This window comes from Bufo gargarizans, chromosome 4 (assembly GCF_014858855.1).
Source record: "Bufo gargarizans isolate SCDJY-AF-19 chromosome 4, ASM1485885v1, whole genome shotgun sequence".
Lineage (NCBI taxonomy): Eukaryota > Metazoa > Chordata > Amphibia > Anura > Bufonidae > Bufo > Bufo gargarizans.
The window spans coordinates 156,674,828-156,693,745 of NC_058083.1; the positions used below are offsets into that span (position 1 = coordinate 156,674,828).

The window sequence follows — 18,918 nt, forward strand, 5'->3', positions numbered from 1 at the left end:
CTCTATGGATCTGATTATGTATTTTAATAGGAGCCTAACTATTTCAAGATACCCTATTTTTCACCATATAAGACGCACTCGCGGGGGGGAAATTAGCACTGAGTCTTATGGGGCGAATGCTGCACAGCGCGGCCGGCGTGTGTATCAGGGGAAGGAGGAGGGACTAGGGCCGGCATCTTGTTTTGTAATGGCAGCGGAGCCCGGTGCAGTAACTGTATTCTAATTCACCGGGCCCCGCTCACTGTAGTAATCATATAGGCAATGTTAGTTCATCTCCAATCCAGGCTGTAGTACGGTACTTACTACTAACTTCCATAACTCACTAGTTAAGCAGGCGGCGCAAGCGCGTGACATAGTGAGTTACGCTCCCGCCCGCTCGCCTGGCCTCCTGCCTGCTATGGAAGTTAGTAGTAAGTACCGTACTACAGCCTGGATTAGAGATGAATTTACAGTTTAACATTGCCTATATGATTACTACAGTGATCGGGGCCCGGTGTAGTAGAATACAGTGACTACACTGGGCCCCGCTGCCATTACAAAACAAGAAGCCGACCCCCACCCCCTGTATTGGGGGTCAATTACTACACAGAGACACTGTTATGGGGGGATCTGTGGATGACAAATGGCATAAGATGCCCCCAAAATGGTGCCATCCCCGGATGCGCCCCAAAATGGTGCCATCCCCGGATGCGCCCCAAAATGGTGCCATCCCCGGATGCGCCCCAAAATGGTGCCATCCCCGGATGCGCCCCAAAATGGTGCCATCCCCGGATGCGCCCCAAAATGGTGCCATCCCCGGATGCGCCCCAAAATGGTGCCATCCCCGGATGCGCCCCACAATGGTGCCATCCCCGGATGCGCCCCACAATGGTGCCATCCCCGGATGCGCCCCACAATGGTGCCATCCCCGGATGCGCCCCACAATGGTGCCATCCCCGGATGCGCCCCACAATGGTGCCATCCCCGGATGCGCCCCACAATGGTGCCATCCCCGGATGCGCCCCACAATGGTGCCATCCCCGGATGCGCCCCACAATGGTGCCATCCCCGGATGCGCCCCACAATGGTGCCATCCCCGGATGCGCCCCACAATGGTGCCATCCCCGGATGCGCCCCACAATGGTGCCATCCCCGGATGCGCCCCACAATGGTGCCATCCCCGGATGCGCCCCACAATGGTGCCATCCCCGGATGCGCCCCACAATGGTGCCATCCCCGGATGCGCCCCACAATGGTGCCATCCCCGGATGCGCCCCACAATGGTGCCATCCCCGGATGCTCCCCACAATGGTGCCATCCCCGGATGCTCCCCACAATGGTGCCATCCCCGGATGCTCCCCACAATGGTGCCATCCCCGGATGCTCCCCACAATGGTGCCATCCCCGGATGCTCCCCACAATGGTGCCATCCCCGGATGCTCCCCACAATGGTGCCATCCCCGGATGCTCCCCACAATGGTGCCATCCCCGGATGCTCCCCACAATGGTGCCATCCCCGGATGCTCCCCACAATGGTGCCATCCCCGGATGCTCCCCACAATGGTGCCATCCCCGGATGCTCCCCACAATGGTGCCATCCCCGGATGCTCCCCACAATGGTGCCATCCCCGGATGCTCCCCACAATGGTGCCATCCCCGGATGCTCCCCACAATGGTGCCATCCCCGGATGCTCCCCACAATGGTGCCATCCCCGGATGCTCCCCACAATGGTGCCATCCCCGGATGCTCCCCACAATGGTGCCCCCCCCGTATTGTTGCTCATGGTTTATACTGTGATATTTGTTTTTAGTATATTAAGGGCAAGGCGTGTGGCCAGTGCGTGTCATCTGTAGAATGTCTAAGCCACAGGTTACATGACTTGTAACCTGTGTTAGAGGGAAGACTCTAAGTCTTGGTTGTGCTAGAACAGGGGTCCCTGACATCTGCAATCCACATTCTGTTGTGATTTGTGGTGCTGGGCCACACTTAAATTGGTCCCTAATTTTTTCACACAACTTTGCATAAATCAATAGTACAAGCAACTGTAAGACACTTTATAATATGTATTAGCAGAGAAAAATGCCTTGTACTGGAGTTATCATCCCTAGAACAGGTCTAGGGATGAACAAACTTCTTCTGTTTCCAAATTCAGCGTTCAAGTTTCGGGTTATCTAGGAATTCTGTGGTCCATAACTAATGGTCCGTGGTAGCGGAATCCATAAGGGATTTGTTAGATAACCCGAAACTTGTACGCTGTAGTTGAAAACAGAAGCTCGCTCATCACTAAACATGTCCTAACAAATCAAAATAAAATTCCCTGTTACGTTGCCTGTTCGTAGCGCTGCAGGTCTCAAGGTGGAGTGGGTTCAATTCACACCATAAATCAACAATTCACAGTAAAAAGACTGCGCTGCTCGAATTGTCCAGTAGGCATCCGGATTATATTGGAGTCGGGTACAGATTTCCAATATAGACATTGGATGACCTAGCAGAAATCCCTTCTACTTCCGAATTGGTCCATCTGTAGGAACCTAAAGGTAGCGCAGATGGTGAAGAACCACCAATAAAGGTAAGATAAATCATTTATTATACTCACAAAAGTTAAAAGGTAATAGGCATATCAAAAACCATCGGGCCTCATGTCCTTGCCCGACCTAGGTTTTATTTTCGGTTTGTCAGGGGTTCATACTCCACCCTCATCTGGGTGTCTACTTTTATACAAGTCTAGGGCGGAGGAAAACCTCATCCCAATTGTAATACGTTATAATCAATATATACAATATTATTCCAATACCCAAAATTAACAAAACCAACTAAAATAAAACGTTCTACCCTTTAACATTGTTCCCATTCTTACTTCATTTCTGACCCAACAGTTTTCATCAACTTCTCTCATAAAACATTCTACAATCCCATTCCTAGTTTTATCTACCGGGTCATTTCCTAAAGGCTGTTGCGTACATCGTTCCCGATCACATGTTTGAATTTGGCTGATAAAAAGGTACAACACTCCTTCCATTCATAAAACATGTGATTGGGTCCGCCAATCGTAGTTGGAGCCCCTTTCATTCATACTTCAAAATCACATGGTTAAAATTGGCCAATAAGCAGTTACTATTACTTTGTATCTTGCGAACAAGAGTTCATAGGGGCAGATCAAATTACTAACATACTCCAATCTCATCTAAATTTATTTCAAAGCTAAATGCCACAACCAATGTTTATTCTAAGTACATGGGATCATAGTATTTATACTAGACGGGGCATCAGATCGAACTCGGTATTTAATCCCTGCGGGTTTCCTAATCTGTAGATCCATTCCACTTCACATCGGTTTATCCTAGCCAATGGGTCTCCTCCTCGCCATTTCTGATTAACCAATTCCACTCCTGTAAATATTAACCCTCTAGGGTCTTTACCGTGCACTTTCTTGACGTGTAAGGAAACACTGTGGTTTTCTAAACCTTTTTTTAATATTCCGAATATGTTCCTGAACCCTAGTTTTAAGCTTTCTCATAGTCCGTTCAACCGGCTGGAGGCCGCAAGGGCACTCCAGTAGGTAGATGACTCCTGAATGGTCACATGTAATTTCCCCTTTGATCTTAAAACTGGAACCATTTTTGGTGGACTCAATTGTTTGTATACTCATTTTTCTATTCTCCCTTTTTAGATTTTTGCACGGAAGACAAAAGCCGCACCATGTAAACTTGCTCCTATTATTGTATTCAACCTTTTATAGGGAAATGGCTATGGACTAGATAATCTCGTAAATTTGCTGCTTTTTTTTTAATGTATAATATCTGGTTTAGCTGGAATTACAGATCCCAAAATTGGATCATTTTTAAGTACGGACCAATTTTTCTTGATAGCAATTTATATAGGTCCTGCATTGGCATTAAACTGGGTGAGGAATGCAAACCTAAAATCGTGGAGTATGTTAGTAATTTGATCTGCCCCTATGAACTGTTGTTCGTAAGATACGAACTAATAGTAACGGTTTATTGGCCAATTTTAACCAAGTGATTTTGAACTATAAATGAAAGTTCCTCCAACTATGATTGGCGGACCCAATCGCATGTTTTATGAATGGAAGGAGTGTTGTACCTGTTATCAGCCAAATTCAACCATGTGATCGGGAATGATGTATGCAACAGCCTTTAGGAATTGACCGGGTAGATAAAATTAGGAATGGAATTGTAGAATGTTTTCTGAGAAAAGTGGATTAAGGGTCCATTCACACGTCCGTGTGTGTTTTGTGGATCCGCAAAACACGGACATCGGCGACACTTAATAGAAAATGCCTATTCGTGTCCACAATTGCGGACAAGAAAAGGACATGTTCTATTTTTTTCGGGATCGGAATTGTGGACCCGGAAGTGCGGATCCGCAATTCTGGATCCGGGCAGCACATCCGCTAACTGCGGAACGAAATTGCGGACGTGTGAATGGACCCTAAAACTGTTGGGTCTAATTATCAGAAATTACGGTAAGTAAGAATGGGAACAATGTTAAAGGGTAGAACGTTTTATTTTAGTTTGGTTTTGTTCATTTTGGGTATTGGATTAATATTGTATGTATTGATTATAACGTATTACAATTGGGATGAGGTTTTCCTCCGCCCTAGACTTGTATAAAGTAGACACCCAGATGAGGGTGGAGTATGAGCCCCTGACGAAGCAAAAGTGAAACCTAGGTCGGGCAAGGACACGAGGGCCGATGGTTTTTGATATGCCTATTACCTTTTACCTTTTGTGACTACAATAAATTATTTATCTTGCCTTTTTGTTGGTGGTTCTTGACTATCTGTGCTACCTTTTGGGTTCCTACAAACGGACCAATTCTGAAGTAGAAGGGATTTCTGCTAGTTCATCCAATGTTCGTCTATATCGGTCTGTATCCGACTCCAATATAATCCGGATGCCTACTGGACAATTCGAGCAGCGCAGTGTATTTACTAAACATGTCCTATTCTTGTCTGTTTTATGGACAAGGATAGACCATTTCTGCAGGAGTTAAAAAAAAAAAATGGTGGCATGCACTCGGCTCGGATCCGTGTGTTTTTTTTTTTTGTTTGTTTTTGTTTTTGTTTTTTTTCCCGGATCTGCAAAACGCTTACAGCCATGTGCAGGAGCTCAAATGGGAAGTTTCTATATCAGCCCAAGTGCTTTGTTCATAGCCATACAAGTCAGCACTTCTCTGTACTGTCCTCTGTGTTGCTGGGTCTGCTTCTGAGTGAGTGTGAGAAATTTTCCTCTACTTTCTATGCCCAGTGGATGGGAGCTAGTCTCCAACCACCAGATCTGGGAGAACTGCAAACTAAATATTTGGCATGAAGAAAACAGTTAAAAATGCCAGATACAAGTCATATAATGGCCAGAAATAGTGTTATTCCTCATGTACACACATTGTGCTATTGATTAATGCAAAGTTTGTTGAAATCTTCCCAGAGTTCTGCAAATTTTGCATATTTTGCCCCATCTGCCTGTTTATCATGCCAGCCCTTTCCTTCCCCTGTTTTCTGCATTATTTCATCTGGGCAGGATGTTTAAATCCAGAACGTCCTGTTTTCATCTGCTTCCTGCTGGGTTTGCTCAGTCTGCCACACTGTTCCCTCTGCACAGGTCACACCCCCTACACGTCGCTCTCCATGTTAGCTAGATGGAGAAAGTCCTGTTAAACAGAACAAGGCGCAGGGAGCGGTGACTGTAGTGCTGGCTGTACTCACTGTTGCAGTGTTTGCAGCTCGGACATCGTGGGAGAACAAAGAACTGGTTTGTTTTACTCGGGACAAAAAAGCGACCATTAACTGAAACCTCATCAAGATGGAGGCTACCAGACATACCATCTACATCATCACCAGACAGTACGGGCACTGGAATAAACAGTGATTCTTAAAACTGCACAATCTACTGTCAGCCTAAAGCGAATGTCTGCTTTCTCCTATTAATGACCTAATATCAGATCAGCGGGGGTCCGACTCCCGTCACCCCCGCCGATCAGCTGTTTGAAGAGAAGGCAGCACTCGTACGAGCATTACCTTGTCTGCTGCGGCGAGTAGGTAAACAGAGCAATTGCAGTGGTAATTACAAGTATGGCGTCCCCATTCACTTATGTGGACCGGCTCTGTAGTATTCACTTGAACAGACAGAGCTGTCCTATAAAAGTGAATGGGGACACCATACTTGTAATTACACCTGCTCACCACTGCAATTGCTGCGGCGAGCGGGGAAACAAAGCAGACAAGGTGGCACTTCTACAAGAGTTGCCTTTTCTTCAAACAGTTGATAGGCGAGGGGTGCCTGATTCAGGCCCCCGCCAATCTGATATTGATGACCTATCCTGAGGATAGGTCATGCTGTATTCCAACACCCACCACTCCCTGTTTTTTCCAGGCCCCACGCTGCACTGTTCCTGACTGTATAGGGGCAGGACGTAGTGCATATAGGCATGCAGTACGATCATACGCTGTGCGATGTCAGGTCATAGTGCAGGGCTCGCAGGAAGAACAGTGAGCTGTGAGTACAGGATGAGCATGCTGTCCACAGCAGGAGATTTAATTTATTTATTTTACTTCTGATCTGAGGTCTGCTAAAGATTGGGGGTCCAATTGGGGTGTCTTATCTGAGGGGTAATAAAGTTTGGGGGTGTCTGATGAAGATATGGGGTCTAATCTGAGGTCTGACGAAGTTTGGGGGAGGTACCTAGGTACATCTTACAAAGTGAAAATATATGCTTCCATAAGTACTCTTGATCCTAGGACATTCCTAGTGCCAATACTATACAATAGCTGGGATACCACATGCAAGGAGCCAAAGAGTAAAATACTGTATGTCTGCCAAGCCTTGGATAATGGCACATTGATCTAGAGACAAGGCTCACAGTATACGACTGCTATGGGGGTCAATTATCAAACTGGCCTAGTTGCCCATAGCAACCAATCAGATTTAACCTTTAATTTTTGACAGCTCCTTTAAAAAATGAACAGTAGAATCTGATTGGTTGCTATGGGCAACTAAGCCAGTTCTACTTTATACCAGTTTGATGAATGACCCCATATGTCTCACACTTTTCCTTTTCCCCCTCTTGTGTCTGGAGTCATTTCTGTATATTTACTGTTTCTCTTTACTTTTTTCCTCCTAGAATGATCTAGACAAGTTTTCGAAAGGTATCAATCGATTTACACGAGAAGACCCAACCTTCAGAGTGCACTATGACACCGAGAGCAAAGAGACTATAGTGTCTGGGATGGGAGAACTGCATCTGGAGATTTATGCTCAGGTAAAACGTAGTGGGAGAAGTAGACAAGTAAAATAGCATATTGTAATTGGTGAATATATTTATTAGTAAATGTTTTCCCTAATTATTTATTTCAGCGGCTGGAAAGAGAATATGATTGTCCTTGTACTATGGGAAAACCTAAAGTTGCCTTCAGGGAGACCATTGCCAGATCTGTTCCGTGAGTATTGTGTGGTATATGCAATGTTCTGGATGTCTTCTGAGCTCGTGTATGTCAGCTGCTGTTCTTATCTGCGTTGACTTTTGGTAGACGTTGTTGATTTTTGACTCTTAACCCTTCTGATGGGTCCCATACAGTTTCTATCAACCATGGCTCAATGTTCTGGAATTCAGAATATTATTAGTTCATTACATTATCTCGTACAATAACCCCTTCCCACACCTGGGCGTAACCTTACATCCAGGATGCGGGAGGGATGTATGGAGCATGCTTGCAAAGGGATCCCAAAGTGAGCACGGCATCTGAGGGATTAGACAGGAAAAAAGTGGGCTCCCTTTGTCCTCCAAACGGAGCCCTCGCTACAAAATTGATAGCTTCCAGTTGGTTACTAAGGCAGCCTGGGGTGGTACAAGCGATTACAAGATCGCATATTCAAGATTTCAGTAAATTTTTAGCCAAAAATGCAACAAGTGGCCCAAAGGTGTCAGTAGCCTTTAACTTTTTTTTGCATCTTCAAACTTGTTACCCACCACCACCACCACGAGCCAGAACTGAGAGTGGCTCCCATTCGGGCCAATTTGAGCATCCTTGTATTACAGGTGAAACTCGAAAAATTTGAATATCGTGCAAAGTTCTTTTATTTCAGTGATCCAACTTAAAAGGTGAAACTAATATATGATATAGGCTCATTACATGCAAAGCAAGATATTTCAAGACTTTATTTGTTATAATTTGGATGATTTTGGCTTATAGCTTATGAAACCCCAAAGTCACAATTTTGAGGTACCCCGTGCTCAGGGCGTATGGATTAATTAGCTGACTAGACTGTGACACTTTGAGTCTAGAATATTGAACCTTTTCACAAAATTCTAATTTTAAGCTGCAGAGTGCAATTCCTTTTAATTTCCATTACTGAAATAAATGGACTTTTGCACGATATTCAAATTTTTCTAGTTTCACCTGTATCTGGGCAGTCACTCACGGGGATCACCACCATGTGATACCAAATAAATGTGTGCTGACTGCGCTTTCTCCCTGGAAAGATCAGCTTTTTTCAGGTGGTGACAGGAACAAGAACTGCATTTTAAAATGGGTGGCCTACAGTGCCTGGAAAAAGTATTCATACCTCTTGAACTTTTCCAAATTTTTTCACTTTATACCCACAAGCTTAAATGTATTTTATTGGGATTTTATGTCATAGACGAATACAATGTGGCAAATGTGTGAAGTGAAAAAAGGATACAAGGTTTTCAACATTTTTTTTTTTATAAATAAAGTTCTGGAAAGTGTGATGTGCATTTTTTTCAGCCCCCTCAAGTCAATACTTTGTAGGACCACCTTTCGCTACAATAACATTTTTAAAGAGGACTTTTTTTTTTTTTTTTTTTAAGTTTGGATAAAGAGGCTGACATTTTTGCCCATATTTGCAAAATAGCTCAGGCTATTTTTTGCACTGCTGGCTCTATTTTGGACTCAAGTCTGGCCGCACAGTCTCAGTGGGATTTAGGTCTGGACTTTAGGCCATTCTAACACATGAATATGCTTTGATCTAAACTATTCCATTGTAGCTTTGGCTGTATGTTTAGGGTAGCTGTGCTGCTAGGAGAACCTCTGCCTCAGTCTCTTTTACAGCCTCTACCAGGTTTTTCTCCAGGCTTGCCCTGTATGTATCCTTCCAGCTTCCCTGTTCCTGCTGAAGAAAAGCATGCCCACAGCATGATGCTGCCACCACCATGTTTCACGATGGAGTTGGTGTGTTCAGGGTGATGTGCAGTGTTAGTTTGCTGCCACACATAGCATTTTGAATTTAGGCCAGAGTACCTTCTTCTATGTTTGCTGTGTCCGCTACATAGCTTGTGGCAAACTACAAATGGGACTTCTTATGGCTCGCTTTCAAAAATAGCAATTTTTTTTCTTGCCACTTTCCATAAAGGCCAGATTTGTGGAGTACACGACTAACAGTTGTTCTGTAGACAGATTCTCCCAACTGAGCTGTGGATCTCTGCAGCTCCTCCAGAGTTACCATGGGCCTCTTGGCTGCTTCTCTAGTTAATGTTCTCCTTGTCTGGGCTGTCAGTTTAGGTGGGTTTTGGTAGGTTTGCATTTGTGCCATACTCCTACCATTTTTGGATGATAAACAGTGCTCCGTGGGATGTCCAGAGCTTGAGATTTATTTTTAATTTATTTTTATAACCTAACCCTGCTTTAGACTTTTCCACAACTTTATCCTTGACCTGTCTGATGTGTTCACCTTGGTTTTTATTATGCTGTTTGATCACCGATGTTCTGTAACAAACCTCTGAGGCCTTCACAGAACAGCTGTAGTTATACTGAGAATAAATTACACACAGGTAGACTCTATTTTCTAATTAGGGTAGGTGAATTCTGGTCATGCTGGATTTTATTTAGTGATTTCAATGTACAGAGGTTGAATACAATGTACCATGTATCATTTTCTTATCACTTCACACACATCCAATAAAATACCATTGTTTGTGGGTGTAACGTGAAAAAAAATGTGGAAAAGTTCTAGGAGTATGAATACTTTTTCAAGGCACTGTATAATGAGAAGACCCCTTTACAAGCTTCAGAACTGCATTCATGGAATTGCTTTTTAAAAGTTCCTTTTAAGAAAAGCAGGATAGAATCCACTACATTTGACCCTCATGGTAAACTGTGTGGTCAAAAATCTACAGCATATCCTAGTTGTTAAAAGGCATCTGTCAGCAGATTTGTACCCATGACACTGGCTGTCCTGTTACTTGTGCACTTGGCAGCTGAAGGCATCTGTGTTGGATCCATGTTCATATGTGTCCCTGCATTACTGAGAAAAAATGATGTATTCAAATGAGCCTCTATGAGCAACAGAGGCATTGCCATTACACATTGAGACTCTGCTCTATCTGCAACTGCTGCACCCTTTCCACTTTGACAGGGCCAGGCAGTGTAAACATGATCACACCTGGACCTGTCTTTCAAAGTGCAGAGGGCATGGCCGTTGCAGAGAGAGCAGAGCCTCTATAAGTAAAGCTCCTAGAGACTCATTTGCATATGTTAAAACATCATTTTTCTCAGCAGTGCGGGCACATATGTACATGGGACCAACACAGATGTCTTTAGCTGCCAAGTGCACATGTAACAGGTCAGCCAGTTGCAGAAGTACAAATCTGCTGACAGATACCCTTCAAAGAGTTACTTCACACTTTTACCTGTGAAACCATCTCGTGGATCAGCATGTTGTACTGGAATTCCAGGGCAGCATCATCCCTTTTCTGCAAGTGTTAAAAAACTGTGTTAGATCAGGTTTGTCATCAGTATGTGGATTACCATCCTATAATCTGTTCTCAGTTATGCAGTTTATTGGTCAGAAGCAGAATTATATCATGTACTCCGCTTTCTCCGGACCATAGAGAGTGATTGGAGCGGCTGGGTGTATGCTTGACCTGCTGCTCCTTACGATCGGAGTAACAGGATTTCTGTTCTCGGGATCGTAGGGGGACCCAGTGGTTGGACCCCCAGCAATCTGTTAGTTATCCCCTAAACTTGGCCCAACCCCTTTGGTACTTGCTGCGTGGATGTTGGATGCTAGCATACCTTTATCGTCTTTTGCCTGGGAATTAGAATTACCCAACACTGTTTATACTTTACTTTTTTGTTACCGAGCACTCCAACCATTCCTTTACAACAAAGGGCGCCTCAGGCGAGGTGGACACAACCTTTTATATGAAAGTGTTTGGAAATCTTAGCATAAATGTATGATGTATGTACTGGCTACATTGCATATACTATAGAAATTCAATCAAGCCAACTTAGGACTATGTCAATGATATATAAGTGAGTAAAATAAATACATTTTAAAAAAGAGTATACAAGAAGGTCAAAAAAGATGAAGAAAATTTTAATTTCAAAATGCGAAAGACGTTCTCAGATGATTAAAAGTATTGTGTCTAAGTACTGTAGTATGTTGCAATATGATTCTTCTGGAAAGGCATATGTGGGGCTGACAACAAGGGGAATTAAAAATCGTTTGAATGAACACAGGTCTAGTATAAGACGTTAGAAGGAGAAAAAAGGTAACTTGAAGGTGGACGACTGAAAATTCAGAGGAATGACAGTAGCTTGCCATTTTTTTGAATTGGCACATCCGTTTTATCATCTTAAATGGAAGGTGTTGTCAATGGTAGAGGAAAAGGAAAGATGCTAGTAGGATGTTATCGCAGAGGGAGACATACTGACATGGTGGGGAGGAGGCCAGGAAGATGTTGGCCTCGGGATCCTTTGGACATTGGAATTTGCCAATGTAACCAGTGATTTTTGTATGAAATAAAGACATGAAGATGTTTCATCTATGAGTCATGAGTTTGACATAATGACTCACTAAACGGCAGAATCCATTTTATTGTTTGTCCACATGATTGAATCACTGTGATTTGGAAGAGTGTGGAGCCCCTCGTGTGCACTTATTGAGGTGTAGCTCTATTTCGGACTGTGTTCCATTACATATGCTAAGATTCCACTGATACTCCTGGAGGGTAACTGGATGAGGGCATTCCTGGCAATCTATTGCATCAAGTTAGGGTAGCAGCTTTTGGAGTTGTTCTTAGAGACTGGCCAGTGCTGTGGCAGTATAAGCACCAGTCGACCTTGCCCAGGACTTTTTTGCATCAGCTTTTTACATAGGCCAATGCAAAGTAAATGGCGGAGAAATGATTGCTACTGCAGCCGTTCTTCCATCATTCCATTCTAATGATTATAATCGTGCAGCTTTCTAACCCTCGTCCTCTGTACTGTGTAGTGTGTGTGCCAGGGTACTGCAGGTTAGCTGCAGTGCCCTGGAAACTACACCATTGACTGAGCCTTCTGTCCGCAGTAAGGATTCTGGTGCCAGCAGGTGCCTAAAACCTCCTGAGCAGAGGAGATTCTGGGTGTCTTAACCCCCATCAATTTAATATTAACGACCTATCCCGAGGAATGGTCATCAATATTGAGGTCCCAGAAAATCCCTTTATGTCTTTGACTAAAGCATTTAGTGTGTTAGTTGTACTTACCACCTGTTTAACGCTTTTAATGACGGCCATCCTGTAGAATGTCTGTTCTGTAGAGTTTTGCCACTTGACAAAATCACAAGCAGCCAGCGCCAGGTGCAGTATGGGCTCCATGTCGGGTGCAACGTTGCCGTATTTATCTGTAATATCAAATAGTGATGATACGTCAGTGGGCTATGTTTAGTTATAATTCTCATCAGTTAAAGGCCCAAATTACCTGGAATGTCCTCGGCAAACAGTGTTTCTGAGCGACTCTTCATCCTGTTGTAAAATTCTTTGTCTTTTGCCTCGGTGTAGTTCTTTGGCTCGGCCTGTAGTGTGTATGTCACATTAGGAGCAGTTTGCTGCTTATTTGTGTAGTAGAGGACCTCAACCATACAGTTTATGGGTGGTTCCTGAGGAGAAAAACCTACTGATGACTCTTAAATATTCATCAACCCCTCCTAAAGGTCTTATTCAGACTGTACTTTGCAGTACTTGGATCAGATTTAACCCGGGTCAACTTCTTGACATCTAAATGGAGATTTCTACTGTAAAGGAATGCATCCACGTGAAGGAGTAAGTAATGTTGAGCGGTAAACCGGTGTCGGCGATATACTGCAGTATTAAGAAACAGCGATATGGCGATATCGCTGTTTCCTCATAACCGTGGTATTTTGTGATGTGCTGACAGCTTCTAAATCTGTGTCCGCCTGCCCCTGCATAACAGTACTCGCAACCACATTATTGACCACAGCGGCCTCCTCCGGCTCCTCCTATCTCCCCGTATTCAGGTCTCCGCCCACTGACGTTGGAATTGGATAACAGCAGAGGCGAGCACAACAGCCAGGCAGGAAAAGTCTCTGCAACTCCCACACAGTTTGGCTTACGAGGAGTGAGAGAGACGAGACCTTAAACATAGAATAGAACCGGCCCGGGTGTCGTACATAAAGGTCCTATGTCTGTCTTCTGCTGCCTGGTCCTTCATTCCTTCCTGCCTGCAACCTGCAGTCTGCACACTGATCTATAATAGCAGGCATTAGGGAATAATGAGTCCTCCATACATGAGCAACATGACATTATTATACTGTTCATACAGTATAACTTCTCCTTGTGGCCCCCATACAGTATAACTTCTCCTTGTGGCCCCCATACAGTATAACTTCTCCTTGTGGCTGCCCCACGCAGTGTAACGTCCCCTTGTGGCTGCCCCTCTCCCCACACAGTGTAACGTCCCCTTGTGTTTTTTTAAACGGGTATTTATCGCGATATATAATGATCGCAATAAATTTCTTAATATCGTTATCGTATGAATATGTTTGATATTGCCTATCCCTAGGAGTAAGTACCTTCTCCTGCCCAGTACAGTACCACCACCACCACATAAATGCTCTTACATCAATGGTTACTTCATTAGCTGTTAACATGGTATCGTTGTAAAAGGCAGCAAAGTGTTGCACTGATCTGGTGATTTTTCAGTCTGTTGTCAGTGAGACCCTTGAGGTGGTAATCACACATGCAGATTTGTTTGTGGCACTTGTTTCATGCAGTTTTTCATCCAGTGTGGATACACAAAAAAATATAAAAAGAAAAACCTATGCTTCTCCTTTTTGGTAGGATGCACGTCTGGCTTTGTCATTAAAAATGGCATGCGTGTTTCCAGCCTTGGGTTTTCTGATTTACATGGCCTGCTTGTTAATCGGGTGAAATGACCTGAGGTGCGGACTCTTCAATCATCGTTCCTGGGCAGCAGATTGTACAGTGTAAACAGCGTTCTGCTGCCCTGGAACAATGATTTCATATAGAGACTAGAGATGGCAGTAGCCATTGCCTATTCTCATACTGTGGAGGTGATCACTGCACGTAAATACAGAGCTTTACCTTCACTGAACGAGCAGCTGATCATCGGGAAGGAATGCCTCCTTCCCAACAATCAGCAGCTCCTCGCAGCATCTAAGTGCAGGTTATCAATGTCTGTCCAGTGGGGGTGCAGCTCCTTCACGGAGACAGGCACAATGAACGGGAATGGACAGAAGGTAAGCCCCAGGGACTAGGCTCTATGCCTGTGTGAACAATGAGTTCCCTTGCCCGAACAAATGTTTATGGTTCATGCTAAGGCTAGTCCTCCAGTGTCTAATGGTCTCTTTACACGGGACGATGTACAAGCAGATTGTCGGGAAGGAAGTGCTCCTTCCCGGCAATCTGCTGATCGCTAGTGGAGGAGATCTCCTCCAGAGTATGGGGAGGAGCGATCGCTAATTCCATCTAGGACTGAAACGATTACTCGATTTAAATCGAGTAATTCTACACAAAAAAATCCTCAATGCAAATTTTTTGCATTGAAGATTCGTTTGTGTCATTTGACAACGAAGCAGGAGTCATACGCTTGCTATTACTTACCTCTCCGTGGTCACCTGTCGCCCTGTACCGCGCTGCATTTTCAGCCCTGCCACATCGTCAGGACATAGTGCACGTATGCGTGCACTATGACCAGACGCTGTGACGTCAGGACGGCAGTGCAGCACGCAGAGAAGAAGACGGAGGAGCTGTGGAACGGAGCCCCTACAGGAAAGGTAAGTACTGGCCACTCCATGTCCACAACCTCACTGCAAAAAACAGCAAAGTAGGAGTGAGGACGCTGCCATGAGCACACTACAGAGATCTGGGGTGACATGGTGCGGGCAAGGAGGATCCGGGCGGCCGGGGACTGCAGGCGATGCGCACTTGCAAGCTTCATTACTGCTGAGCTCAGGGCTTCCAGAGCCCGGACAGAGAATCTATGAAAAGCATCCTGACTGGGCGGCTGGATTGCGAACGAGCGGCACTAACACTCCGCAGTCAATGGGACGATTAGCAAGAAGCTGAAGAGTCTGGAGAAGGGCGCAGTCAGCATGGAGGGGCCGTATGTAATAAACACCGGGGTTTGAGCTGCAGGCTCAGCAATAATAGGAGTAAGAAACTACTATAGGGATCCCCCATAAATTAGTGCTCAGGGGTGAAGTCCTCATCACAGGCGGATTGTGACTGAACCTGAGAGTGCCTTCATGAACAGAAAGTATTTTCTGTAGTTTCGGCAGACACGTCAGGGGGGGTCACCGCTTCTTCTCTGTAATATATGTCACTGAGTCATGCTCTATGGCTGGATGACTTACCTCCTGCTGTCCGGGGCGCTCTGGACCGCTGCCGCCTGGTTCATCACTTGGAGTGGCTCTTAGGGGGACAAGCTGATGGCACTGGGGGATAATGTAGCTGACACTGGGGGAAACTGATGCACTTGGACTGATCACACAGGGGGGAACGAAGGGTGTTGGGGACTGATGGCAGGGGGTCCGAGTTTTTATAAATTAAAACAGTCTATGAATTTATTTTTTCTTATTAGGGTACTCGATTATTCGTAAAAATAATCGGTAGACTACTCAATTACTAAAATAATTGTTTACCGCAGCCCTAATGCCATCGCTCTTCCCTATATAGACTTGTCGTTTCCAGTGTTTACACAGCATTTACACTACCAGATCATCACTAACCAGCATTGCTAGTAACGTTTCAGTTGTCGGCCATTGTAAAGGGCCCATTACTTCAAGAAAACCCCTTAAAGCATCACTAATTTTTCACAAAGCTTGATGTATCATAGAGACCTATCAACAGCTGTGATTGGTGGGGGTCTGATCACTAAGACCCCCACTGAATCGGGGGAGAGAAGTACACATGTCCTCATTGGTGAGGACAAGATCGAGACGGGCCCATAGATTTTTAGAGCTCTTCTCGTACAGCCAGGGGAGAGAGCGCAATATGTGCGCACTTCTCTCCCCTCGTTCTAGTGATCAGAGGTGGTGTCTGCATTCAGACCCCCACCAATCACAACTTTTGATATAGCTCTATGATTGTGAAAAGTTAATGACGCTTTGGATAAATACTGCTAGTTTTGGTAGTCTAACTGGTTAGACTGGTAGAACTTAAAAATGTAGAACAGATAATCATGGCGTATATATGTGATATGTACTCATTAACCTGTTTATCTACTGAAACTGTACACTGACCTCATTCAGGGCATCTTTGATGGCAAATTCCAGGTAATATTTGTTGCCTTCTCCTTCAATGCTCTGTTAAAATAATAGGAATAAAATTCTTCTGTAAGAATCTTAACATTTCTCAAGGTGTATCTACAAATGTTAGCAGACTCTGAGCTATACAGAGATATCAAAAGGGTCATTGTAATGTACTTCTAGCCCAATGCTGTTGTCAGTCTTACCTCCTTGTAAGCACTTGTCACGTCCTGCTGTTCAAAAAGCCGGTGTGGCCCCCCTAGTGAGTAGTTAATGCAGTTCACAGCCACAGCTGCCGCTCTGGAGGCCGGGTATTCACTTGGTTTTAAAACTTCCATTGTACTTCTTGTCTAGATCGGAGGTAAGACACGATGCACTGCAGGGCTGCTTCACAGTGACGGTTGCTCTGTGTAATAAATGGTATTGCAAAATCCTCGTTCAGCACTTGTATAGGGTAGAGTAGCTGCAATCAGGAAGCTCCCCGGCCTGACATCACAGGAAGGTGGGAAGGGCTTGTCTTCTGTGAACTCTGGACTTCTGAAGACTGACAGCTTCCAGCCTGCATCCTGCAAATGGCAGGTCCTTCTTCGAGTGAACAATACAGTGAAGAATTTTTTTTTTAAACCTTTTTGGCTTTTCTTTTCATTTGAACAAATCAAACCGTTGAGTAACTTGGTCAGTTCTGTACATCGATTGTCTTGCACTGATCCTGAGCTTCAGCTGTGTTATATCCCAGAGCAGCATTCACAATTCTGCAGGTCTCAATAACAACATTTGTAATGTGCTGTTCTCACAAGGGAATCAAAGCGCAGTTCCAGAGTAAACTGATCAGCGTGTTCTAATGCCCTGTGTAGACAATGTGAAACCTGCCCTCAAGCACCAAACTGAACTGGTGCGTTTTGAGTCTTGATGAAAATATGTCCTAGGATGATGTCTGTTCGGTCCAGGTAATGAGATCCAGAGAGTGGTGGCTTTGTGGCTCCTAATGTCTTATGTTGGATCCTGGGTAATGACAATCTAGTCATGACTGCTGATCTGAGAGGATGGCGAGGGGTGTGGGGTATCTAGTTCTTTCAAGTAACTAGGTCAAGAAGCAAATTTAAAAGGGTATTCTGTATTTTTGGGAAGCTATTGCATTTTTGACTAACTGACGGTGCCTTATTGCTTTGTCTGGAAGACCTATATATAGGGCATTATAGCAGTCCAGTCCAGTCATGAGGTTATGAAGGCCAGTGTGGATAGATCTTCTGGAAGAATTGGATTCCTCTGGTAAAAGTATGGAGATTAGCTAGTGGTAGATACCTGCTTCCAGAAATGCATTCCCCACCAACAGCTACACTCAAATTACTTACATGGACTGAGCTTTGAAAGAATTGTTTCCCAGTTACAGATGTGTTGAATGTACAAGTTGCAATTTTGCTGGTAGGCTTTGACCTCAAATCAAGAGAGGGTTTAGTTTTTACCATCTGACTAATCGGGGATATATGGCTGGAGATGGGTCATCATATGTAGTGGTGTGCCAGACCGGGACTCTAGGTGGTAATGGTAGCATGCAAGCTCCAAACAATATTAGACTGAACCCTGTGGTAGTTCATACTTTGAGGGAGCTGATGCAGAAGATAAGTTGAGAGATACTGTTTGTGGTCTTCCAGTCAGAAAGAAACGAAACCACTTAATAACTGTGCTATCAATGCTGTAAAACTCCTTGAAGAGGACTTGTCACTAGTCCTCACGTCTGTTGTAGTAAATAATTGTATTTGGCATGAAATGACAATTCTGAAGCATTTATTATTAAGATTCTCTGTAGTGCTGGTCCTCTTATTTCTGCTAGAAGTTTTATGAATAAAAATACAACTGGGTGGTACCAGTGGGTGGGGGTGTCCCTGCACATTCTGACATTATCCAATCAGTGCTGCCATTTATCAAAATATGTCTAGATCAGGGGTGCACAACCTTCGGTCGTCAATACCATTCTGTGCAGCGCCTAACCATCTGGTAACAGACATGTATGTCTGTCTTGTGGCTGCTCACATGTATCTTTCATGTATTATCCCATTAGATGGGTGTACTAGAAGTGTATGTTCGATATGCCATAAATATCGTTTTTAAGTTGGTAATACCCCTTTAAATTTTATTTTCGGCCCTTGGAATTGGTTCAGGCTGACAATGTGGCCCCCAACCAAGAAACGTTGTGTTCCCCTGATCGAGATGCTCCATAATTGTTGTCACATGGAGAATGCAAGTAGTTTCTAAGGGCTCATTCAGACGACTGTATGTTTGTCCGATTTGCGCGTCTGATGCGGACCCATTCATTTGCGTCCGTACTTTCATTCCACGGCCCCGCAAAAAAGGCCATAAAATGAATACAGTCCTCTGAATGAGCCCTAAATCAGATATGTCAGGAGAGGGGAC

At 44.4% G+C, this 18,918-nt stretch overlaps 2 protein-coding genes across 2 annotated transcripts in view; one reads left to right on the forward strand and one right to left on the reverse strand.

Annotated features, from left to right (window-relative positions):
* The window catches only part of GFM1 (G elongation factor mitochondrial 1), a 59,949-nt gene that overhangs the window by 32,244 nt on the left and 8,787 nt on the right, over window positions 1–18,918 (forward strand). Inside the window, exons 12-13 of the mRNA XM_044288741.1 lie at window positions 7,121–7,258; window positions 7,354–7,436. Of these exons, the coding sequence (XP_044144676.1) occupies window positions 7,121–7,258; window positions 7,354–7,436 (221 nt within the window). The remainder of the gene's footprint in view (window positions 1–7,120; window positions 7,259–7,353; window positions 7,437–18,918) is intronic.
* On the reverse strand, window positions 7,297–17,006 carry LXN (latexin). Its single transcript, XM_044288742.1, has 6 exons — window positions 16,713–17,006; window positions 16,501–16,563; window positions 12,699–12,876; window positions 12,485–12,621; window positions 10,646–10,708; window positions 7,297–7,598 (listed from the first exon to the last, which is right to left on the reverse strand). Exons 1-6 carry the CDS (start codon window positions 16,842–16,844, stop codon window positions 7,491–7,493), a joined length of 681 nt encoding a protein of 226 aa, XP_044144677.1. The 5' UTR covers window positions 16,845–17,006; the 3' UTR covers window positions 7,297–7,490.

What these genes read in the sequence shown, in the direction of transcription:
- LXN (XM_044288742.1), bottom strand. Translation starts at nt 16,844, where the DNA reads ATGGAAGTTTTAAAACCAAGTGAATACCCGGCCTCCAGAGCGGCAGCT. An exon ending in TGACAAGTGCTTACAAGGAG is followed by an intron (nt 16,564 to 16,712) that starts GTAAGACTGACA and finishes TTATTTTAACAG; the next exon opens with AGCATTGAAGGAGAAGGCAA. An exon ending in TCCACGAGATGGTTTCACAG is followed by an intron (nt 7,599 to 10,645) that starts GTAAAAGTGTGA and finishes TCTGAATTCCAG; the next exon opens with AACATTGAGCCATGGTTGAT.